Source organism: Vipera ursinii (genome assembly GCF_947247035.1).
Source record: "Vipera ursinii genome assembly, chromosome: 3".
NCBI classification, from domain to species: Eukaryota; Metazoa; Chordata; class Lepidosauria; order Squamata; family Viperidae; genus Vipera; species Vipera ursinii.
The window spans coordinates 141079273-141105852 of NC_139516.1; the positions used below are offsets into that span (position 1 = coordinate 141079273).

At 39.4% G+C, this 26580-nt stretch overlaps 1 protein-coding gene across 1 annotated transcript in view; it reads left to right on the forward strand.

Annotated features, from left to right (window-relative positions):
- Positions 1 to 1371: 1371 nt before the first annotated feature.
- MYLK4 (myosin light chain kinase family member 4) overlaps positions 1372 to 26580 on the forward strand; it is a gene marked incomplete at its 5' end in the record, with an annotated part of 46358 nt that continues 21149 nt past the window's right edge. The window contains 5 exons of the mRNA XM_083358174.1: positions 1372 to 1629; positions 16133 to 16199; positions 17092 to 17500; positions 21955 to 22229; positions 25434 to 25539. Coding sequence (XP_083214300.1) covers positions 1372 to 1629; positions 16133 to 16199; positions 17092 to 17500; positions 21955 to 22229; positions 25434 to 25539 — 1115 coding nt within the window. The remainder of the gene's footprint in view (positions 1630 to 16132; positions 16200 to 17091; positions 17501 to 21954; positions 22230 to 25433; positions 25540 to 26580) is intronic.

The following is a 26580-nucleotide window of genomic DNA, read 5'->3' on the forward strand; positions in this document are numbered from 1 at the left end:
CAATTCAATATCAGACGACTCTCCTAATCAGTGGGGAAATTAGGTCACATAACAGTAGTATAGATATTTCAAGGGATTCAGTGTTTTGGACTGGAGCCTGATTATAACATTTCTATGTTTTTATATCTATAGGACATAGGCAAGTTTTTTAAACTGATATACAAGAATGTCAGCTGCATATTGCAGAAGAAAGATCAAACACCGGCCATCAATTTTTTCTAATAGCTATTATCACTTTTATTTATTCATAATATCTGTCATACCCGTAACCTTGATATGATGCAGTTCTTTTGTACCATTTTTATTTTTGCTCGATGCCTTGAACAGGCAGGATATAAAATAAGTAACAGAATAAATAGCAGCGTGTGGACAAAGGGATCTCTAGTTCAGCTTCTGTGCAAATAGCTTCTAAATTTTAGGAACTATTTGTGTTACAACATACTTTGAAATAAATTCTCTGCGTTCCAAGGATTTTTTCCCCATAAAGCAGCTGGCACTTGAAACAATTAGTATTAAGCTGTTAAAATGTCAAGCACCCAAATTTAGCTTCCCTTATAGAGGTGCTCATTTGGCTCATATCACTGATCAAGTTGGATACTAGGCGCATATTGGATACTAGGCGCATATTTAGCATATTAGTTGCTAAAGTGTCCTTCCCTTCTCAAATGTCCAACAGCCTTTGTGAAGTTGGATTCCACAAGTGCAAATAATTCTTCTGACTTCCCAAAGAACTGATGGTCACTGTCTGCAATTCTACTCAGGTTGGCAAATGTCTGCCTGGACATTGTGATACTTTCTCCGGAATATTTAAAAAAAATAGGTGTTTTTTTTTATAACTTCTCAGATCGTCTCTCCAAGTCACGGCATCATCTTTTCATAGATTGAACTTGATCTGTTACACTGGATGGCTGTCTTTGAGAAAGCTTCTGGAGGCAGCTCTTTTCATTTAGCTTCTGTGCCTTGATGTAAATAGATGTAATGGCTACCACCGGCAGAAAGAAGTCTTCTTTATCTGTAGTAAAATCCTTGGCCAAAATGTTTGATCCTAACCCTTTACAGAATCGGCATGTCTCATGAAGAGGGACCTTTTCCTACTCTCTTTATTAAGGACAAATTTCTGCTCTCCTGAAAATAAATGTGTGTTGGGCCTGAAGGCGGCTTCCTTCAGTCAGGAAGTTTGTGCGTTGCTGACAATGTTCTGCAGAGGTTAGGTTGTGTTTCACAAGAAATCTGATCTGTGGAAAGAAATATTGACCTCTCGAAGGAAAATGGAAGAACCTGGCAAGACATCACCTGCTGCCCCATCCAAAAAATTTAATGAGCTCTGATAGGAAGCTGGTATGCGCAGACGATAAAAAGAAGTTTTCTGAAATGCCGACGAATGCTGAACAACGTAAACAAGGATTAGAAGGAGTTGAACAAGTGATCCTAGAGGTTCAGCAACATGTTGGTTCTTTGGAAGGGGAATTAAAGACTTCTACACTCACTGATCCCCTATGCAGGAAAGAAGTCTCTGATAAGCTCCTTAGAGATGGTGGCAATTTGAAAAAAGATAGGTCAGAAAGTTGTTTCAGAATGCAGATGTTCTCCGAAAAAAATGAAACATTGTTCAGCAAACGGAGCGAAAAGGTAAGTCCAGGGTTACATTGCTGCTAGGGCCCTATTCGTGTTTGTATCTTGTGAAGGTTGCTTGCTTGCTAACGATAGGAAATAATCTAGCTTTACTTCTGAGAGTATTTTGAGAGTACGTAAAATTTGAAGCGGAATTAATAGTGCAAACAAGGTGATAATGGCGCATGCATCTAAATATTCAGTTAACTGCTCTTCATTCTAGAAACCTTAATTAAAGAAAAAATCCTTTTCCCCTTGCCTTTGGCAACAAAACTCTTTTAAATTCAGTGTGGTGTAATTAGTCAAATTCTAACCAAATGCTACTTTTCAAGCTCTTGGAATATTACGGTATAGGACTTTTACTCCAAACTGAAAAATAATGTAAACTATCCCATTCCAGATTTTATGCCAAATTATCAAAGCTTACAAGCAAATAAAAGACAGCAGTAAAATTTTAAAAAAATAAAATAATTGAGCTTTTATGTATTATATTTTATTGAATCCTTGTAATCGTCAAAACGGTCACTTTCTTTTTCCAGTCCCTTGGTATTTCTAATTTGTTTATAAGTTACACAGTTTGTAAAAGAATGACACTCTACAGTATATAGGTAGTCCTTGACTTACAACCGTTTATTTGGTAACCATTCAAAGTTACAACAGCACTGAAAAAAGTGACTTATGACCATCTTCCCCACTTACAACTGTTGCATCATCCCTTTGGTCATGTGATCAAAATTTGGATGCTTTGCAACTGGTTCATATTTATGGCAGTTGCAGTATCCCAGAGTCATGTGATCACCTTTTGCGACCTTCTGCCAAGCAAACGAAATGGGGAAGCCAGATTCACTTAACAACCATATTACTAACTAAAGAACTGCAGTGATTCACTTAACAACTGTGGCAAGAAAGGTCATGAAATGGGGAAGTAGAGGAAGAGAGAACATGTGAACCTAATATTTGAACTGCTTAGACTTAACCTAACACTCGACTTATGATACAGTTTTACTTGTGAATTGGGCCATGAGGCAGTGAATGCATTTCTCTACTCACATCCCATTGTTTTTTAGGTTCTACAAAGACCTAGAAACGTTCACGTGATATGAGATTAAAAATAAAACAAAATTAGTGAACTTCAAAGAAATCTCCATCAGTATCTTCCACACTCCCCGTCCCCCCACCCCCACCCCAAAAAAAATTGGATTTCCCATGTTTAGTATGTAGACCACTCTTACTTCATTCAGTTCCGGCACAAAAATGCAATGGCAATATTTATTTTCTGGTACTGTTTTCATCTTGCCTCCACCATTTAATTTATTTAACATGAGAATCTATTACAAACTATTCACTATTTCTTACCAATGGAGTCAAATGACCTTGATGTGATTTAAATACATTTATTTCTTTTTTTAAAAAATCACACAGCCATCCATCTTTAAACACATAATTTTGTGCAATGAACAATAGATACAAGATATCTTTCTTCCTCTGGGTATGTGAGTAAAACTCTGATCACTAATTGTGGAAAAACAAGTATGGCAGTGTTGCATAACTTTTATGGGCATCAGGCGTCCTTGCTCATTCTCACAAAATAGCTATCCTCATTATTTTTCCTCATTATTTTCCCTCCCGCAATGGCTCGAAATCTTGTAACATTGTAATAATCTCATGATAGCACATTCTCATCTGAAACTAAAAGGAGTGTATGCAAGAACACCAACAATTAGTGGGATTTGGCAGATTTTGTAAGTTGTTAATCATTTTTAAAAAGTATTTAAGAAGTTGTTGGGGAGCCACAGAACTCTACACACATATCTCAAGAATCTTGGCACCCAAGGGCAATACATTAGCCAACTTTAACATACAGTATAAGAAATTCACCCTTAATACGTTTGGAGATAGCGAACCTATTGGTTTTTTGTTGAGTGTAAAGACCTGGCTCTTTTCCTGATTATTAGGCCGAAGTCATGCTTGAGCACATTCTGTGGTACATGTGCATATTTTTACAACCAGCCTCAATTATGTTTTGGGATTGAGACTTTTTTTTTGTATTGTATTGATCTTTTTTGTTTGTTTTTTACACTGCCTTGAGTCACAAGTTGTGAGAGGGTCATCTTTATAAATCTTTTAAATTAAAAATATAAATAAATCATTTTCTAGCTATTTTCTTCTTGTATGGCAATTAAAGGTAAGGATTTCCTCCATTAGGGTCGAACTTTTGTTTGCAGTCAAAATCTAAAAACTGGAGGGGGGGGATAAAATAGAAAAGATTTTGGATTTATTTTTTTTACTGAGTAATGGATGTTTAAGAGGAATGGCAGAATCTGGGGGCAGAGTCAAAAGAGGAATCACCCTAGAGCAGGGGTGTCAAACTGCCAGCCCGCGGGCCAGACACATCACAACAAAACCACGCCCACCCCATTGCCGGCAATGGGGAAAAAGCTCTGATACGTCGCTCGACGTCACGTGACATCGCGAGTTTGACATGTCTGCCCTAGAGTCTTTGCATAGCCACAAACAAACCAAGTCCAACTTCTTTTGAATTCCAAACCCCACCAATGTTTTCACTTTTATTCCAAGTCCTCATCTGTTTACTTTGAAGTAAATCAAAAGTAATTGGGGGACTGTATACTATGTGTTCAATATACTGTAATTTATTTGGGCCTCCAGATCTGCCGAATGGTTGATCTTTCTTAATCCCCATTTCTTTTTCCTTTCCACCATCCAGTAACCTATTGCACATATTCTCTTGGTACCCATTTTAAGTGGCATCATTGAGAAAACTTAACTTTTCTGAGAAGATAGTTGGGAGTTGTAGTGAAGCCCCTTCAGTTTATGTCAATAAGATGCCATTGATATAAACTGAAGGGGCATCCTGAGATTCAGTCTGTGAATCTGCATAAGAATATTGTCTCTGCATTTTTTGCATTTCTCTGAATGACATATAAGAATGTATCTCCCCTCCAGGTGATGTTTATGTAAGCTAGCTAAAATACACATTTCGTTTAGGGACAATGTGTTCTTGCATATAATATATTTATCTTTTCATAGTGTCAGTCTAGATTTCTTTAAATGAACAGCTGGTAGGACCAGCAGATTTTAGCTATGCTCTCCCTACCCTGATTTAGATTTACCCCGTTCCTCTCTTAATCAGGGTCATTTATATATAATCATTTTTTAGCCAATGGTTTATGCTCGTGATTGAAAGCACAATTACTCTAGAATATGATTTTTTAAAAAATCATGACATGGATTTTTCTAGATAAATATCAGCTTTCTTTTTAATTTGGAGTAAAACATTAAGAATTTTAATGCACATGCTTTCAAAGGCATGTGCATTACTTCTTACTTCTAAAGTATTAAGAAAATAACGACGTATTAGTACCACAGCTTGAGCCAGTAAATTCAAAGCAAAATAAGCTTCAATCTTTGCAGGTATGGAAGACTCATATCCACTGCCAGTTCTCCTGCCTCCTTTAATGCCAAGACTGGCAAATATCAAGCAAAAAATGTCTGCTCAAATTATGAAGCCCTAAGCAAGAATAATACAATTATGATTTGGATATTGTTGAGAGGACTGAGCAATTTTCTATGTTAGATTTCCAGGGAAACCAGGATGCTTTCCGTCTCTGTGGGATCAGGCTCAAACCTGTGCTAGAAGAGATAAGAAAGTGCTGATGGTTCAAAGTGTAAGTTGTCCAGGCCCAGGCAGTCCCCCTAAATTTGAGTAGTGTTTAAACCTCAGATGAACTTTTGTAGGGTTGGAGCAATATTGCATTTGTCCCAGCATCTAGTTAAATTTTAGGAACATTGAGCACACAGTTGTTAGGCAATACATTCTATGCTGAATTCCCCACTGGAAAATTCAGTTTTCTTCAGCTGTGGCAAATTATTTCCATGCTTTCCAGTCACTAGTTATCGGCCAATGCTATTCTAAGCCATTTCTGAGAAATGAGACTGATTCATTTCCCGTTCATTTCCAAATATGCAAAAGTGGAAGAGCACGATAAATGGTTTCTCTAAGTCAGGGGTCCCCAACCCCTGGTCCTTGGACCAGTACTGGGCTGCAGCATGACAGCAACCAGTCCACACAAACAAGCAAAGCCCCATCTGTGGGATGCAGGCAACACACAAAACCACGCCCCCTCCGGTCCGCAGAAAAACCTCTCTCCACGGAACCGGTCCCTGGTGCCCAAAAGCTCGGGGACCTTTGCTCTAAGTGCTTGATCCAACATGATGCAACAAAATCGAATGGGATATTCTAGGATGGGTGATAGTTGCCTTCTTCTGATTTTCTGATACAAAAACCTTAGTAGAACTTATTTCAAATTATATAGATCTTACTGCACGACAACTCTCATCTTTTTTGATACTGGCCATACTGACTAGAATGGGTGGAAGTTGGAGTTAGTGAAGTAAAGCAGGGGTCTCCTGCTACTGGGCCATGGACTATTTGGAATTGGGCATGCACACGTGCAGCTTGGCTTGCATGAGCAGCGGGCTGGAGGGCCTTCTCTGTGGGTGCGCCGGCCCTTTGGAACCAGCTGCCTGTAGAGCTTAGGACTGCCCCTGATCTTCGCTCATTCCGCCGGGACCTGAAGACCTGGCTCTTTGAGCTTTCTGGCCTGGCCTGAGAGTATTAACTGGGGTTGTAATTGTATTTTAATTGTAATTGGGGTTTTTATTTCAAGGTTAATGTAATCATTTTAATTGTTTTTAATTTTTGTAATTTGCTGTACTGTTTTTAAAAAACCTTGTGAACCGCCCTGAGTCCTATGGGAGAAGGGTGGTATATAAGTCTAATAAATAAATAAATAAATAAATAAATAAATAAATAAATAAATAAATAAATAAATAATGCCAGCCCACTGCTCACGTGGGTCATGCTGCATGCGTGCATGTGTGCCGGCCTACCACTCAACTAAGGGCTGTGTGCATGCACACATGTGAACACCAGCCTGCCGCTCACGTGGGCCAGTTCTCCTTCCAGCCGGGCTGCCAAGCCGCAAAGGATGGGGACCTCTGAATAGAGACATTAGTTGTTTTCTTTTCTTTGGTACTATTCATCTAAGCAAATGAACTATTTATCAAGTTTCGCAAGTTTCAATTTATTGGTTTTTCATCACCTCTATTATGGTGATCTAGATACGGGTTCCATACACCCATTGCTTCTGTTTTCTTGAAGTAAAAGATAGAGAAACATAGATTATCAATATGGAAAAAAAAGGACAGTTCCTATCAGCATGGAGGATAGACACTTGCAGCATTGCTCTTGGGTAACTTTTCTTATTGTATCTGATTTGTTGTTTCGGATATTATTGCATTTGTTATGGCATGTTATTGTTAATCGCTCCAGTTATCCATATAAAAGGGAAAGATCTGCGCGAACATGAAACACAGTTAAAGCTTAATATAGGCAATAAAAATGCATTTTAATAGAATCCAGGGCCAATTTAGCTATTCTTAAAAAGGGGTGGGGGGAAATCATTGGCTCCATCCAATAAACTACAGCTGGGTTTACTAAACTTGCATCTGTATAACGTTAAGCAAAACCAGGTTATAATTCAGTTCTTAAATAATAAGTGAAAGTTTCTCTCTAATGCTTCCCAGCTGGGCTTGTCTGCTTCTTTTGCAGAGACTGTCAAGTTAAGGCCTGGTATTTACTATTGTTCAGAGTACAATTGGCAATTAGAATCTCATCGTCCACTTCACAGGGAGAAAAAAACAACAACAGCGGTTTCCCAATGTAACTACTGAACATTTGGAGACATGCTCCAAACTGAGTTGCCGTTAGATACCTCTCACCTCTCAATATTACTTATATTTTTGTGCTCACCGTATATTCAGAGAGACTGCTTGATGATTCAAAACGAACAAAAGCATCCTTTAAACTTTTAAAAGAGGAAAAAATCATGGACGCAGTTTTTAATTTGGGTGAAGTTTAGATTGCGTCTTTTGCTGGATGTGGTAAGGCTGGAGAAAGATATATGGACGTCTTTCGTTTCTTTTTTCCCTGGTGGGCGCTCCACTTAGAAGTGATTGTTCAATATTCTTTCAGCATTGACACTTTTAGTAGCTTAACAGTTCCTTGGCTTTTTCCCCCCCTAAATCGTTCATTACCCAGAGGGATTCCAGAGTGGTACACCATAGACATGCAATTTAAAGACAAAAATAATGCAAGACAATAAAATAGCATAACAGCCTCCCTGTTTAAAGTGTCTGAGCAAATAAAGGACTGCTTTAACCTGCTCTCAAAATAATTACAGCGGGATCCCCAACCTATGGTCCATGGCCCGGGATTGGGCTGTGGGTTCTTGGCCAGCAGGTCACGGAAGGAGCTGGCTGGTGTGCGCACACATGGGTGCGCATTTTCCCCACTTGCGCTAGCACCCGCAGCCCCATTTGTGCATGCGCATTGGCACGAACGGGGATGCTAGCCTGGGGTGGCTGTCCGCAGTCCGTTTGTGCATACACCGCTAGCTGTGGTGGTTTGTGCGGCCTGTTCAAGCCAACGTGGGTGTGTGTGGCCGTTCACACATGCACACGGTGCCAGCGCATGCTGCATGTGCAAATGGGGTTGCTAGTGCCACGCCAGTGTGTGTGGCCCTGTTATGTCACCTGCACCAATTTTGAAGCTGCTCTCCTTTCCTTCAGTCCTCCATCCCGGAAAGGTTGGAGTCCTCTGAATTACAGTGTTGGTGCCAGTTGCACTTGGTCTACTATTACAAATGTTCTCTCTTAGGATCCTTTAATTTGAATGGTTAAAATGAGAATGTGATGTGTAGAGAGTTATAAAGTTGATCTTAGAGAAGAAATCCAGAGGAAACACCAAGTATGGAAGAAATATACATTAAGTCCAGGGAGGTGGGAGAGTGTCACAAAGAGACTTAGATTAACCTCCTCCCTGACCCCCTGACCCACCTCCCCTGAGGGAGGTGAAGGGACAAAGAAACCTGCCGGGTTATATCACTGCTCTCAGTAAAGTGTAGTTCTAGTCTTTGCTTGAAGTCTTTTTCCTGATCTGGTCTACCTTGATGGGATAACAGAATCTTTTCAAGCCATCCTGAGATAAGAAAATTATGTCAGCCATTTCAAAAGGGATTTTAACTTAATTTTTAATTACTTTGAGGGCCCAGAACATGCTGCCTGGATGCAAAGGGAGGTGGTTTTGAGCTCCATGTTGCTGATTCATGAACTAAAAAAAAACTAAGATTGGAAGAGGAGCTTCACAAAATTTCCTTAAAGTATTTGAATCTCTCTGGTCTTTTTCGATTGACAGTTCATTGAATTCAGAGCCAACGTTGTATAAGATGTTATACTAGATCTAGAGAAATCCACGTTGAAGTCTTCATTGAACCCTGGCTGTCAGTAGATGACCACGGGCCAGCCACTCTTTTTTAGCCCAATTAATCCCACAAGGCTATTATGAGGAAAAAATGAAGTGAGACTGTTCTTCTCATCAATATTGCCCTCAAATCCCAGATGGGAAATAAATTTAGTGAATGAGGAAAAAAATGACTGTGTTTAACAACATGCATGGCCTTGATGCCATGACAATTCTCAGCAAGGATGGTCTATTGATTCTGGATTGAAACATGACCATTGACTATGCAAGACATAAAAGGGCAAAATGTGTTTAGCTTTATCCAAGGATGGCGCTTGCACAATATCCAAACACAATATTGTGCTTATCCAAGCACAATTCATGCAATCTGGGATACTTTTGCAATGCCTTTTTGCTTACTTTGAGATATAGTGCCATAAAGTCCTTATTCATAGTAGTCACAGGACTGATTTGGTTTACATAATGCTAACATGTAGAGACAGTCAAGGACATTCTATGAGCCTCTTAAGAGGTCCTGTTAAATCTTATTATCCTATCATTGTCTTTAGTGTATATTACCCCTGGGCCTCTATCGATATAAGGTAAAGGTTCCCCCGCACATGTGTGCTAGTTGTTTCTGACTCTAGGGGCCGGTGCTCATCTCTGTTTCAAAGCCGAAGAGCCAGCGCTTGTCCGAGGACGTCTCCGTGGTCATGTGGCCGGCATGACTAGACGCCAAAGGCGCACGGAATGATGTTACCTTCCCATCGTGGTGGTCCCTATTTTTCTACTTGCATTTTTACGTGCTTTCAAACTGCTAGGTTGGCAGAAGCTGGGACGAGTAACAGTAACAGTAACAGTAACAGTAACTCTGTTATGCGGCACTCGGGATTCGACCCGCCAAACTGCCGACCTTCTAATCGACAACTCAGCGTCCTAACCCACTGAGCCACTGCGTCCCTCTATCGATATAAACAAGAGTAAATTTTAGAAGTATAAATGCAGAAGAATATAGGCAGAAACACCAGAAAGAGGAATGATGGACTTTAGCAACTGTTACAAAATTCATATCTCAAATAATACCTCTTTATTATAATTGTATATGGCTTGGTTACTGGGTTACTGGGAAGACATGAATGCATCATGAAAGTACTTGTATATCAACAGCCATGGTATTAGATTGGTTGAGATTTATATATTAAACAGTCTGAAATAATTACTCAATCACATCAGTCAGTGTAGTTAGTAATTATTATTGCAGTTATTAATGGATTGCTACAATAGCTGAATGTCACACTCCAATAATTCTCTGAGGGCACTTTGAGGTACTTATTTCATTGGAGACAGTATAGTTGTTGTAAATACACATATACTGTACACATGCAAACAGACATAAATGCAGATGAGCTGAAGTCATAGAAAATTTCATTTTGATGGTTGAGTCAATCTGATGGAATCATAAAGGACCAAAGACCAAGTAATTGCAGAATCACAGGGCTGGAAGATATTTTGGAGGTCAACTAGTTCAACCCCTTGCCCAAAGCAGGTGACATTATAGCATCCTGGACAAATGGCTGTCAATCTTTTCTTGAAAACCTCCAGCAATGGAGTATCCACAAATCTGGGAGGCAAGCTGTTCCACTGATTAATTGTTCTCACTGTCAGGAAGTTTCCCCTTAGTTCCAGTTGGATCTGCCTTAACAAGCTTCCACCCATTGCTTCATGTCCTGCCCTCAGGTGCTTTGGAGAATATGTTGAGCCCTCTTCTCTGTGATAGCCCCTCAAGTACCGGAAGACATCTATCATGTCACCCCAATCCTTTTCTTCATTAGGCTAGACATACCTAGTTTCCTTAGCCATTCATTATATGGTTTAGCTTCCAGACCCTTTATCATTTTTTGTTACTCTTCTTTGCACTCTTTCCAGGATCTCAACATATTTTTTGAACTGTGTGACCAGAACTGGATACAGTATTCCAAGTGTGGCCTCATTAGTACAGTATAGAGTGGTACTATCACTTCTTGTGATCTTGATGCTATCGCCCAATTGATGCAGCCTAGGATTTTCATTAGCTTTTTTTTAGGTGGCTGCAGCCCACTGCTGGCTTATATTTAAGTGGTGGTCCACTAGGAACCCAATATTCTTTCATGGTTGCCACTGTTAAGCCAGCACTGCCTATTCTATGCCTGTGCATTTGGTTTTTCTTGCCTTACTTTTCTCACCAATGAACTGCACCTTGTTGGACAGAATGTTGGAAAGAATTTTATGATTAAACCTTCGTAAAAACGTTCATTGTAGATCTTCTGGCAGTAGGGATAAAAAAAAGTCAGAGTTTCAATATGTGAATTAAAAAAGAAGGAAGTTGAATATTATAACACTGTCAGATTAGACTTGGTGCATAAAGAGGTGATTCAAATGCCTCTAAAAAAAGAAGTTAGATGTTCATAAAATCTCCTGGTGAATTTCGGATGGAATCTCCAATTTCTGCTCATGGTATGATAATTTATGTCCAGAGCTGCCTCGATCTCTAACTCCTGCCTTTTCCAGAGCATGTTTACTCAAGTAATCGTGTCCAACCATCAGGTCAGGCTATGGTGGATGGGAAAGAAAATGGCATGAAATTTAAAGGTAGCTTTGCTGCCTTGGTTACTTTGAGAACACTTTGCTCTCACAAGAATTCAGGCAAATATTATGCTCCAGAAAGAACAGCCAAAGGACTTACAAAAAGAAGATCCTGTTTATCATGGCCCAATGCTGGTTCCCCTTTGAAAGGAACCTGCTTCACAGTTGCCAGATCGGGACACCTGAGAGAAAGTGGTAATTGAAAGCAAATATTTTGTACAGCAGCCTCGCCCAGCTTTCAATGACCTCTTCTGTAATAGCAGGGCATGCTAGCTGTGGAAGATGGGAGCCCTATGAGAGAATGTGCACTCTAGCCTGAAGGATCCAAGGATGGGTATTAAGAGTGAAGGGAAACATTCAGAAACTGCACCATGGATCTCAATAGAAAAGCAGATCTTTCTGGCATAAAAATGAAGGCTCAGGGGGGAAAATGGAATTCTAGCTTAGCTATTTCCTTGATACAGCAGTAGTCTGGGACAAATCCACACTCTTAATCAGAATCATACAAAATAGCACAAAGGTTTATTGGCTGGTTAGTAAGGTATAAGCCTAAACTGCCTATTTAAACATTAAAAGATAAAGCCTGGGTCTATATTCTGAAATATGCCATTCCATTCTCCGCCCAATGAATATGCTCCCCCTCATTACATGCAATTAATTACATGTCAAAAGCTATTAAACATGATTAGCTGCTAAAGCATGATTGGTTTTACTATCTCTGAAAAGATGGCAGAAAGGAGTTTAAATGAAGATTCCCTGAGAAGGAATTCTAGAGTCATTACCAAAAATAATCCCGTTTCTCATTGAGTTGTACAGTGGTATTTTGAACCTCCATGATTTATCATATTGCTTGACCGCTGTGGAGGGGATGTTGTGGGAGGGGGAAATACTTGGGACACAAACTATTTAGACACCTCTTGAAAATATTTTCAGACAAAAAATATTTTTATGTATATATGGGAAACAGTCATAATACTTCTCTGATGAATTCATCCACTACTCAGTCATGGAAATCTTTTTTAAAAAGTAGTTTTAAATAGCTCTTTAACATAATTATGCACACTTTCACATTTGTGGTCCCTTTTATAGTGGAAAATCACAGTTAACGTCTTTGCAAGTAATATTTTCCATGTGTTATGCTGTTTTAATCATACTTTCAGTGGGGTAGATACCATGATTATATAAAGCTCAGTTTTATCTTGTCTAACTTGGAAGTGGATTTTCCCTTATTCAGCATTTGTAGGGATGCTACAGCTAGAAACATTTGCAACTTGGATTTATGCATGTTTACTGAGGATAATTTTTAATTTAAATTTTCTATTCCTGCTGAAATGTTGGCTTATAATTAATTTTATTACTGCTATTCTAATATCTGTGCCTAGCAGGTTTTAAATTGATTATTTATCTAATTTGTTTTCGGATTAATTTGTTTTAACTTTTTTTTTATTTGTTCATATTAAACTAGTAAATTTCTACCATTCAGTCCTCAGGGATTCTTAATAAATAAAATGTTGTAAGGTTCAAGGAGAGGGCTTTTAATTGTAAGTGGTTTCCTTTTTAATTTTTTGTGCATTTCCATACAAAACGGTGAAGGTACCATTTATATCTTGGAGTCTTTTAGTTCCAGTCAGCAATTTTAGCTTAAACTGCATAGTGACTTAATATTTATCAGCCATCATTATGGCCAGTTTACCTGAAATAACAAAATAGCGGAAGGCCAAGTGATAGGAGACGATTAGCTCAGAAGTCTCTGGCTGGCTATTTTTGAAAGTGGAATGCTTATATGAAAGAACTGTCTGGGATTAATCCAGGCATGACGTTTCCCTTCCCCCATTAGTTAATAGTGTAGTTTTGGGGGAACAATATATTCATAAAATCATCCTCTAGATGTCACTCAAGCACTGAAGACTACAGAAAAAGTAATTCCCAAACTATAAATTCACAGATAACCAGTCAGCATTTTGCCAGGTTGTTTTTTTGTTTAAAGCCTGTTGTGACTTTATAATCTACCGTATATACTATTAAAACTCTTGTGTCTGTCTGATTGTTTGTAATCTTCAATTGGGTGAAATGATGAATCTTAGGGCAACAATTTTTGAATCAATATACTTGAAGTGGGCTGACAGTATGTATCCAAATCCAGGGTCTATATTAACTTCTGTGGCATTGAAACTTGGCAAAATTGTGGCTGTTTCAATACTGCCAAATTGGTACCCCACTGTGATGCCTACGGTGACTTTCCTGGTAGGGGAAGCTGGTAGGAATTCGAAAGTCTCCCACTCCCACTGTGGCGATTCTGTTTGTCTGTTTAAGTAAGGTCTCTGAAATGATGATCCAGTTATGAGTGTCAATTAAAGTTAGAAGCTCCCTATTAGTTTCAAATCACCTTCATTCTTTAAATGATAACAAATTTCTGGGTGAAAATGTTTTTAGATCAGTCCTGTTTTTATTTTAAAGAATGGGAATGTTAATTAGTTTCAAAGAACTATGACAATCTCTTACATTTAAGATGTGACTATCTCTTGCATTTTAGATGTTGCATTATTATAGGCTGTTACTCTAAACCTCTGTAAGAAAAGATCACCTTTAGACCCCAGTGTTCTCTATTGTGTGCCACGTCAAAAGGAACAATAAAAAATGAAAAAAGAAGGGAAGCTACTTTATTGGACTGTATCAGTGAAAATGCCCAGCCAGATGGATTATTTTGAATAATTAAACAAAATTTTGGTGAGAACTTTCCAAAACCACTTCTGTATAGTTGCCAAGAAACATGGATGTGGAAACATTTGCGATAGCAACAGGAGTTGAATTTGACCCCAAAAAAGAACTGCTAATAGCGATTAACAAATATCCCAGCAATGGGCTGGTTATTGTTATACTCAGCTCTACAATAGTTGGATAGAAGAACTTATCAACAGGGGTAAGTTTAGCAGTGGATAAATGGTCACAGTAAATACCGAACATTCTCATATGGTATAATTTATATGTGAATTATTGAAAACAATTGTCCTAAAAAGAGACAGCAATACCTCCTGATTCATTCACTCCTTAGATTCCTGAAACTCCTTATTCCACCTTGCAACCAGCCTCAATTTTAAATGTTCTCAGGTATTTTTAAAACATGCTCACAAAATGCAGTGAAATAAAAACAAAGGGTAGGTAGAGGCAGGTAATGCCATTTTTAGTGCTATCTCATTGGCCAACTAGATAAAATATTGACTATTCTCAAGGAGCAGGTGAAGGCATATTTGTTAGCGTTGGAAATGTGCTTCGTACAGTTGGCATCTGTGTGTAAAGGGCTGTGTTGGAAGTGATAACATGGGTGAAATAATTAGAATATGACCGACATTGCTTTGAAAAAGACAGGTTACTTATTATCTTCCTTGCAAAACTTGCATTGCCACCTGAGTTTCTTCAGAAGTAGGTTCCAAATTGTAATTTTTAATATGAATATATATATATATATATATATATATATATATATATATATATATATATATATATATATATATATATATATATATATCCCGTTGTTCATGCTTTGCCTGTTTTGGGGAAATTTTCTCTCAGTATTCATATCCAAAGCTAAATAATGGCACTCAGCTGAGAAAAAAAGCCAAATGTCTTTGTTTTTTATGGTTCTGGAAATGCAATTCAAAATATAGTTGTTGGAAAACCATTTCTGTCGCAGTACATATGTGTTCATTTTTTTAATTAGGTTTTGTTAGGATAAATGTATAATACATACCAATTAAATATCCATGTAAAAAAAAGAGAAAGATATGTCTGGAAAGGCACACCTCTTCGGAAGAATTTGTATTTTTGTAAATCCCTAAGATAGACTATTAGATTAACTGGTTTAAAAGTTAACTGGCTTTATTTCAATAAGCAAAATTCACTATCATTTCATGTTTTTATCTTCAGTAGATTTGCATAGAATTTCACTCACCTTAGTTTCATTAGAAAATGTAAATATGTTCTATATTGTATCTAGCTAGCAAAGACAGAAGGAGAGAAGATGTAACATTTCACTAAGTATTTCAGATTTAAATTTTGCCTTCAGGATGGCCAAATATTAAAGATATTAGGATCCTTAAGTATATTTTATCCACAACAGCTTATTTATTTATTTTATTTATTTAATTTAATTTATATACCGCCCTTCTCCCGAAGGACTCAGGGCTGTGTACAGGGCAATGCAATAAAATACAATGTACAAAAATTAAAAATATTAAATACTACAGCCCTATTCAATAAAATTAATACAAAGCTATAAAATACAAGCAAGTCAGCATGGACCTTTCCAAGAAATAAACATTATTTAGCAGCAGGGCCTGGATTCTGAATTCCTTCTTTAAGGGAACCCTGGACAGTTCAGGGAAGTATATTGTGTAATTACAAAATTCAGGTGAAAGAATTTCATAAACAGTGACAGAAAGGGGAAATAATTACAGATGCTGTCAAAGTTCGATTTTGATTGGCAGTCATGGAAAATCTGTGCATAGAACAAGGAAATGCAACATTTTACAAAGGAAATATGTTATGAAACCTTGACCTGCTTGCTTGTTTTTCCCATAGGAAAAGTCGTATCTTACTGCAAAGGGAACAAAATCCATAAAAAAGAAAAAAATGCCAGATTCCTCAGGTTAGATATCTCTTTCTTTCTCTCAAAACTAACACGAGTGGTATTGTTTTTGCAGCTTTGTGCCCTAGACAGGGAGAGTATGATTTATCAAATGGAAAAAAGGGTTTTTCACCCCAGGGCATTCTGGGATAAAGTTTCTTAACCTTGGCTTTTTGCCAATGGGACTTGTGCCAAGTCTACCCCTCTAGATCAGCTAGTTGCATTTTTCTAGTGCCAGCATTGCATAATCTCATTCCTCCAACTAGATTAGCCATGTTACTTACCAGTATTAGAAACGCTGCATCCCCTTGATTGTCTGTTGCCATAACTTGTTTGCCAAAGTTTGGAGAAGTTGTGTTGCTCACAGCAGACAGAAGTTTTGATTTGAGTTACAATAGGGCTTGTTCAGTAGAACAAAGGATACAGTTAATTCAGCTGACAATATATCATTTTATTTTTTAAAATGGCCAGAAATATTAGACAAACGTCTGAAAATATGTTCTCTGAATGGAGATGAACAAATTAAATGTATATTAACTGTTAGAGTCCATTGGAGGGAGGTGACCAATAAATTTAAATAAATAAAATTATATAACCTCAGAAAACATATATATAATTGGATATATATATATATATTCTTCCCTACTTCTCTGTAACATTTGGGCTGCATTTCTATGCTACGTGGAAGTGATGCTTTCACACGTGGAAAATGAATGGAAATGTTTTGACAGAAGAGCATGAGAAGAATATATTCTTTATTTAGACTCTTAGTGGTTGAACGCTTCACTTCAGAAGCTGGAAAGACCCTAACTTTCAAAAGAGAGAAGCAGGTTTCTGCAGTGTGAATAACTGAATGGTGTTACATAACTATTCTTTTCACTGAAATCGTTGATATTTTTTTTCTTGGTTCTAGATGGCTCTGATGAGAAGTCAGAATTATATTCTCATACGGAAAAGGTCCATAAACTCAACAGAGAGAATACAGAGAAGGCAAACACTTTTCTTGTTCAGAGAAATTCCCCCAAATCTCTTGATTCTTATGAGCCTAAAGTGTGTGCAGAGAGAAATAATAATAACAGTTGGAAAGGTTCTGTTCAGAAGACCTCAGGAAAGAGTCCAGTGGAGCTGAATGCAAATGAAGCCAACCAAAGTCAGAATAACCCAGATACAGAAGGTGATGCTCTAGGATTTGTGAAGAAGCATGATGGATCTCAAGAAAGTCCAGAGAATGTGGGAGAAGATGATAAAAGAAAAGATGAAAAAGTAGAAGTACCAGAAAAAATATCTCAAAGAAAAAAATCAGTAGAAGATACAGATATCAAGTATGTTTTCAATACCACACTATCTCCCTTTAGATTTATTCATATAGCATCATGCAGTGCTTATTTATTTTATTTTTATTTTAATTCCATTTATATCCCGCCCTTCTCCGAAGACTCAGGGCGGCTTACAAGCTTAGCAGTAGCCTTCATTCTATGTATATGCCTGCTTATTAGGGCTTTCACACACACCCCAAGCGGCATTATTACAAAGTCAGCTTAATTGCCCCCAACAATCTGGGTCCTCATTTTACCTACCTCGGAAGGATGGAAGGCTGAGTCAACCTTGAGCCTGGTGGGATGCGAACCTGCACTAATTGCAGGCAGCTGGTGTTACTTAAGGAGGCATTAGCCCACTGCTCCACCAAGGTTCTTTTTTTTTTATTGAACTGTAGAAACTGGATTTGTAATACACACACATACACACACACACACACACACACACAGAGAGAGAGAGAGAGAGAGAGAGAGAGAGAGGCTATTACTTTAGATCATTAGTTAAAGATAATCCATACAAGGATAAAAACTATATAATATTTAATAGGCATTAAAAACAACAACACTATTTCCAACATGGGAAGAGAAGATTGAGGGGGATGGACCTAGTAGCTCTGAAGTATTATCAGATGGACAAAGGCAAAGTTACTCAAAGAGTAACTTATAGAAAGATAAATTTTGGCTCAGAATTAAGAGAAATGTATGGAATTTGGGGATAGTTCGACAAAGGAATTAATTCCTTGATGTAATTATAGGTATACCCTCAATAAAAGCTGTGAAGCAGAAACAGGTTAGCCATCTGACTAGAATGTTCTTATTTTGAATTTCCTGCATTAAACAAGACTTGGACTATTAGGCCTCTACAAACACTTTTTTGTAGTGTTGGCCTTCTGGTCTTGATATTCTGTGTTAAAAAGAACGCAATATCCAACTTTCCCTTTTTTCTAATTGTTGATAATACAAAACTTGTTCAACATACTGTAGAATATTTGGTCCAAATGTTTGTCTTACATTACTTATAATCCTCTCAAGTCTTGGCTTTTATTGTACAAGAATTTTTATTTATTTATTTATTTATTTATTTATTTTGCAATCTCATTGAAACCAGAAAGACAAAACTTGCATAAGAAAACTTCCTGTTGGGTTAGGTTAATTTAGAACTTTTGGACAACAAAGAAAACAGTCTTATGGAAATGTTGACGTGTTACTAATGAAATTGATAGAAAGACTTAATGTTCCTGTCCACAATGAAATCCAGTAATAACAATTGCTCGATAGGTGTTGAATTCTAGAGGAGGGAAGAACTACATACCATACTTTAAGTTTTTGGAGGGAAATAGAATGGTTATGTTCAACCAAGACCATCTTCCTTGAAAATATTCTCTAAGTTAGATGGAATCCATAATAGATTGTGCACACATATAATGAGGAGCCCAATATATTGTGGAAGCTTGTGAGGTAATGGTAAGAACTTTGCTGCCTAAGGTTTCCAATTTAGCTGGGAGGAGATTTTTCTTATATTCTCACAAGACTTATTCCTGTTCTAACACTCTGCCATTTATATTACCAGTGAAAATGTACACAGTTAGTCTTCAGGTTATGACAGCAATTGAGATTGGGATTGCCATCTCTAAGTGATGTACTGTGTGATGATATATGATCGCAACTCTTAGCAACCACAATCCTGGCAGTCTTGGTTGCCATTGGACATGTCGGTCATTAAGCAGGACACAGAGAGCTTCAGATAAGGAATCCAGAAGTGCCATAGGAGAGTTGGGGAGGCCAGGGGAACGTCTTGGGAGGCCCAGTGTAGGTCACATAAGAGCGCACAAAGTCTGGGGGATAGGAATATACATTTAAATGCTGCCCAGAGTTGCTTCAACACTGATATCAGCAGCATATAAATTTAATAAATAAATTAAATGCAGGACGGCCAGGGGATGAATAGTGCAAGGTCATGGGAGTGCAGGAAGGCTGGAGGAGGGGAACTTATCCAAGTGAATTCTGACCATCCCTTCCAGCTTTCCCATTTTCTTGTGGGAAACCATCGCAAATGGGAATCACGGGATGTGAGTTGCCGCAAGTGTTGTGTCCGGTCGGGCGACAGATAACACGGAGACGGTTCAGGGTTTAGACTGTTTATTCTAGTTGCATGTGGTAGAACTGGACCCACATGGCCCTGTGTTGCTTATATGTCCGGCAAGTGCCAGACGCTAGCCAACCTGCCGACTGGAATCCTCCCGCCTTGCCTCAGGCACCCAACCCGGTGTCCAGGAATTCCCGCCGGCTGGATTAGCCAATCACGAGGCTGTGCAGTTGTGTACAGAACACCCCTTCCCCCCAATTGTGGACCCCCTAATACCCAGGTCTCCAAGGTCTCTTTGATTATTTCCTTACATAGTCCCTTAGATATGCCGGAGGTCTATGTTCTCTTACAGGGTATCTCCCTGGTGGACTGTCCGGCCTAGTCTCTCTCTCCTGGATTGGCCTTGTGGTCTGTTGCAACTCCCCCCTCTGCTGGTGCCCCACTGGTTGCGATGTTCCTGTGAGATCCCTTGGCACTGGCTCTGTGGCTGGCTCTGTAGACTTTGACCCCCTTGTAGTGGACCTTGGTGATCCGGCCTCTGTTGGTCCGGCCCTGCCCATTGGGTTAGGTTGGAGTGTAGACGTTGGATATGGGAGTGGTTCGTAGTGTGTGTGGCTTTGCGACGGCTGAGTCTCTCTGGGTGCCGGTGGGGTGTTCTCAGGGGCCCTTTTCCTGAGTTGGTCAATGTGTCTCCTGACCTGGCGTTCCCCTTCCCCCTCTATGATGTACGATAGCAGTCCCAGCTTGTCTATTACCGCTCCCTGTGTCCACTTATCCCCTTGGCCGTAGTTCCTGGCCCACACTAAATCCCCAATGCTCAATGATCTGGCCGAGCCGTCCTGTTCAGTTTCAGTTGTTATCCTATCTGGGTGGAGTCTATCTAATTTGGTTGTCAGTCTCCTGCCCCACCTCATTTCCGCTGGGCTTTTCCCCATTGCTGTGCATGGTGTTGTGTGCTGTGCCAGCAAAAACTGGGCCAGTGCCCAACAATAATCCTGTGCAGTGCGTCTTTGGTTGTCCTCACGTTCCTTTCTGCCAATCAGTTGCTGGAGGGGTGGAAGGGTGCCGATGTTGCGTGCCTAATCCAGTTGGCCTTGAGGAAATCCTGAAATTCAGTAGATGTGAATTGAGGGCCATTGTCAGATACAACTACGTCAGGTAACCCATGAGTGGCAAAGAGTCCCCTCAGGACCTGTATTGTCTTTGCTGACGTCATGCTCTTAACAGGCACTACCTCTAACCACCGGGAATAGCTGTCTACTACTATTAAGAATGTCTGGCCCTGGAAAGGCCCTGCATAATCTATATGTATTCGGGACCAGGGGTTGTGTTGTCGCCTCCCACCTGTGTACTGGTGTGTGGGCTTGTTGTGGCCTAGACTTCTGGCATTGATAACACCCTGCTACCCTTTCCTCGATTGCCTTGTCTAACCCTGGCCACCACAGGTGACTCCTGGCCAGGGCTTTCATGCGTATGATACCCGGGTGCCCTTCATGTAATTCGCAGACGACCTTGTCTCTAAGTTTCTCTGGCACTATTACCCTGTTCCCCCATAGTAAACACCCTAAGTGTGATGACATTTCGTCCCTTCTCCTGAAATACGGCTGAAATTGTGGATCTGGGCTTTCCCTTGACCACCCCCCTTGGACCCATGCTGCTACTCTGCTTAGTACTGGATCCTTGCTGGATAGTTCTGCGCATATTATACCTCTGATCTGCAAACTGCTACCACTCTGCTTCCAGGTTCAGCTCAAGGTGTTGGATAACCTACAAATTCCCACATGATATGAGGCCAGGCTATGTGAGGGACTGACTCTCCCCAATTACATTTACTTGTCCCATCATGAGTAACAGAAGAGTCATGATATGGCTTCCATCTACAAGGAAATGCCATCTGACTGGAGCCAAGAGGGGAGCCTTTATCTCTTTGCTGCACCCACCATATGCAACATCTTTTCTCTCAGAGGTCAGACTGGCTGCAACCTTGCTGGCCTTCCAAAAAAGGCCTGAAGACCTGGCTTTGCCCATCTGGCCTAGGGATCAGATACTGTAATGGTGGCGCAAAACTCATAAAACTGTTATTGTTAACCTAAATTGACTATTTTCTCCTCTTGGTTGTATTATATAGATTGCAGGATTATTTTTTTAGTTCTGGCACTGTTTGTGTTTTAATCTTGTAAGCCACTCAGAATCAAATACGTGAAATGGGCAGCTCCATAAATTGAATAAAATAATAAAATAAAATAAAATAATACATGTATTCATTGATCAACCATGAGCTCTGAAAACAAATGCTTCTGATAATTTGGGTTGTTTATATTTCTCTACAATGTTCCAAAGATGACACTGGAATAATTTACAATTTCTCATCTAGGCGTAAAGAAAATGAAAAAGCTTTATTTCTTCTGAAAGATGAGCAAACCCTCAGCAGCAAGCGTCGTGTAAATGAGGGACATTTTCCCAAAGATATCAACAAAAAGAGCAGAGTGGATGTAGCAAAGGCCAGTGGTGGACTTAAACCAAAAGAAGCAGCTAAGCCAAAAACAACCGAACTTGCCTTACCTGGAAAAATATTCCCATCTAAATCAACAGCTGCCAACAAGATCAAAGTGAAGCAAGAACCTTCAAAGGAGGATAATTTGATAATTGGTACAACTCAGCTTTAAAAATATATAAAATATATACTAATTGCAAGCAAAATGAATGCATTTGTATTTCATTGCCTAAATTGTTCTGTTAACAGAAGAATAACACCTGGATTGTTAGCTATACCAGTTGAAAATCCCATTTGAAAGTAAACAAATTGTCGTGCTACCTGTTCTTTTGTCTATCCTTGTCATTAACTTTTTTATGGGTTTATTTGATTGCCAGTTTATAAGGTTTGGGCTTTGCTAGACATACAGAAAAAGAAGCAAGTTATTTTAATATTAAATTAAATTTTACTTAAATGTGCCACCAAGTTGTTTCAGCTCCTATCGCTAGATTTGCTCCATGACAATTTATTGCTAACCCAGTGGCGTAGTGTGGGTTGTCAGCACCCAGGGCAAGGCAAGTAATTTGCGCCCCCTAACCGCACCGCACGCCTGGCACCCCCCCCCTCCACAGTGGGCGGTGACCCGGCGGCTCGGATCGGATTCGCACAGCCAGCACTGCAGTGAGAGAGAGTGAGTGAGCCAGGCAGGGGCAGAGAGCTGCGAGTGCGAGCGCGCCCCCCCAGATGTTGCGCCCGGTGCGGCCGGCCCCCCCTGCACCCCCCACGCTACGCCACTGAGCTAACCTATTCTTGCATGTTTCCCAAACTGAATCTGTCTTCCTTATTGTTTGTCCTCTTCTCTTTCCTTCCATCTTTCCCAGCACTGCAGCCTTTTGCAGAGAGCTGGGCCTTCAGATAATGAATCTGAATTAGGATAATTTGAATCTGGTCATTTGTGCCTCGAGGGAGAACTCTAGATTGATTTGCTTGATGATCCATTGATTTCTGCTCTTGGCTGTCCGCAGTATCCTCAGCAGTTTTCTTCAACACCAAAAGTTCAGAAATATCAATATTTTTTCCAAACCTGCTTCTTTAAAACCCAACTTTCATTTACATTAAGTTTCTCAGTTGTCGTGGTTGTAGGTATAGGGACTCATGGCGTTTTAGTATCTTTTTCCAAGACTTTCATGGCTCCTCCATCAAGTGCTCTCTCTTCCTGAGATTTTTTGTCTTCTTTGACTTTGCTTGTCTTTTCTTGGCAATTTCCAGAGTTTCTTCTGAATTCTCCCAGTTTGCTTCTTCTCTTCCTTTTTTTTTTTTGCAGCCTCTTTTCACATTCATTGTGAACAATTTCTTCAAGTTCATTCATAACTCCAGCTGCCCGCGGAACTTAGGACCGCCCCCGACCTCCGTTCATTCCGCCGGGACCTGAAGACCTGGCTCTTCGAGCTCTCTGGCCCAGGCTGAGAATTTTTTAATTTTTAATTTTAACTGGGTTTTTATTTTTATTTTTCTCAGGGTTTCATTTAATCTTTTTAAATTTTGTTTTAACTTTTGTATTGATTTTCTTTTAAATACCCTGTAAACCGCCCTGAGTCCTTCGGGAAAGGGCGGTATATAAATCTAAATAAATAAATAAATAAATAAATAGATAGATAGATAGATAGATAGATAGATAGATAGATAGATAGATAAATAGATAAATAGATCCTCTGGTTTTTTAATCATTGAGGCTCAGTATTTCAGTGTGATTTCTGATATTCTCCTTGAAAATGGCGGGTATATGTACAAGATCCTACTGTAGAAACTTACTGGCTTCTTTGATGTTTTAGCTTGACTTGGAACTGGGTGGCTTTGGGCCGGTCAGTCTCTCTCAGCCCAAACCACCCCACAATATTATTGTTGGGGGGGGAAATAGGAAGAGCCGTATTAAGAATGTTCACTACCTTACTTATAAAGTAATAAAGGGCGAGATAAAAAAATCTATTAGATAAATAAATAAACTAGCTCATGAGCAGTTCATGATTTGTTCCACATGATTTGTGCCTGGCTACGTTTATGATGCTATAATTCAGCTCCTCTGCCTCCTTTTAGCAATCATATTGTCAATTTGATTTCTATACTTCATCTGGTGATATCCATTTACAGAGGCATCATTTTTATTGTTTGAACAGTGCTAGCTATGAAGATTTCATTGGAGTGGCAGAAACTGATACATCGCTTTCCTGTTTCATTTTGGTTTCCTAAGCCATACCATCCAACTACATTTTCCTTTTTAATATTTCCAGTATTGACATTCCCGTCGCCAGTCACCAGGAGCGCTTGATTTCAAACTGAAGTTGATAATAAAACTCATCAAGCTCCTATTTTTCTACCGTGGAGGTCAGAGCATAAACTTAAAAGACTGTCATATTAAGGGATTGCCCTTGAAGTCTGGTTGATGTTATCATTTATTACATTGTAGCAAAGTACAATTTATTTATTTTATTTATTTATTTTAATTCCATTTATATCCCGCCCTTCTCCGAAGACTCAGGGCGGCTTACAAGCTTAGCAGTAGCCTTCATTCTATGTACATGCTTACTATGCTCTTCCTAACTATAAAAGCAAAGCTGTTTCATCTTGTTTTTCATGTCCTTGGGAATAAAAAGTATGATTTTACTGACTGAAAGTATCCAATCCATTTTGACTTCTCTTCTGGTGCCTAAGATGTCAGTTTATAATTTCACTTCTTTGTTCCCATGTTCGTGCTTCTTGGATACAATTAAGGTTGACTTTATTAAGCTGAATAGGTAGCCTGTATTTAAAAGCCTGTATTTCTATGTCACCAGCATAATGTTTTTCAAATTTTCAAACTGTTCCAAAGTTCTTTTAGGACCTACCAAATCAGAATCAACCCATGTTAGAATTTGTGGAATCCTGTCCCAAGCCAGATCTTGAGATTTCCAGAAAACAATGTTCACAAAAATCTTTTGCACACTCAAAGCAAAAGCTGCCATCCTGCAACAGTGCACAGGACTAAGAACCCAAACAAAGGGAAATAGTGGTTTGAAGTTGCTCGTTACATTTAACACCTGAACAAAAACTGAAAAATAATTTGAGACAGCAGGACAGAATCCGACAGACTGTGAGTTCTAATCCCACTTTAGGCAGAAACCCAACTTAGGCAGAAACCTTGGGCCAGTCACTCTCTCTCAGCTCTAGGACGTAGGCAATAGCAAACTACTTCTGAAATCTTGTTAATAAAACTGCAGGGATTTGTCCAGGCAGTTGCCAGCAGACAAAATCTAACTCAAAGGCATGCATACCCACATAACCATATATGTCTCTCATTTCATTAGTTCACATTGAATGTGGCATTTTGTGTTTATCATTTACAGATAAAGTACCATCAATGCCTGCTCCTTTTGATCACAGGATCATCAGAGCAAAAGGAGCTGGGAGTAGTAGCTTCTATCACATCTTCAAGAATGAAGTTTTGGGAGGGTAAGTTGAGTCACAATTATAGTTCATTCAGTGCAGAATCTCTTAAAGGAATCAGACCAACCCCTCGATACTGTCCTAGATTACTACAGTACAGATCAAGTAGTAGTTTTATTTGGATAAAGCAATAAGCTAACCACCCTAGTCCAGAATAGCAATGGATTACGTATTTTAAATGGAAGACTGAACAGAGAGTTGATGGTTTCTGGAGCTGAGTGTCTTCCAGTTCAAGAAATCCTTGCTATTACCAATCAAACAAATTGATTCCCAATACAAATAAATAGTCTATCCTAACCTGTCCTAAAAATGAATGAGTGTTCTAAATTCTACCTCAAAGCATGACACTTTCACGAGAAGTAAGGCTGAGAACATCAAAAAGTCTGCTAGTCTTAAAGCTCTATTTTGTCCAATGCCCTGTTTACTGCAGGGACCAGCCAAAAGCCTGGATATTGTCATTTTTTTGTTTCTCTTCTGGAAATAGGACCAATCATGTTGATCTCCTAAATCAGGGGTCTTCAAACTTGGCCTTTCTATGATTTGTGGACTTCAACTCCCAGAATTCCTCAGCTAGGCACACTGGATGAGGAATTCTGGGAGCTGAAGTCCACAAGTCATAAAAGGCCCAAGTTTGAAGACCCCTGTCCTAAAACTTTTATTGTAATCTTTTAACAAGTATATAAGATCAGCCTTGTAGGATCAGGGCAAGTGATTCTCCTAATCTAGGACTGTCCTAACTTCAAAAGAAATGAAATGAAAAGTCACCTGAGGGCTGAATTCAATTACCGTATATACTTGAGTATAAGCCGAATTTTTCAGCCCACTTTTTGGGCTGAAAAATTCCACTTCGGCTTATACTCCAGTCAACAAAAAAACTTACTGAGGACTTGTGCGCGGCCGAGGCTTTGGTGCTTCCGGGATCGCGCACACCTCTCCCAAGCCGCCGCCGTCCGGAGACCTGCCGAAGTTTGGGGAGGTTTGGGGAGGTGCGCGCGCACCTCCCCAAACCTCCCCAAACTTCGGCAGGTCTCCGGACGGCGGCGGCTT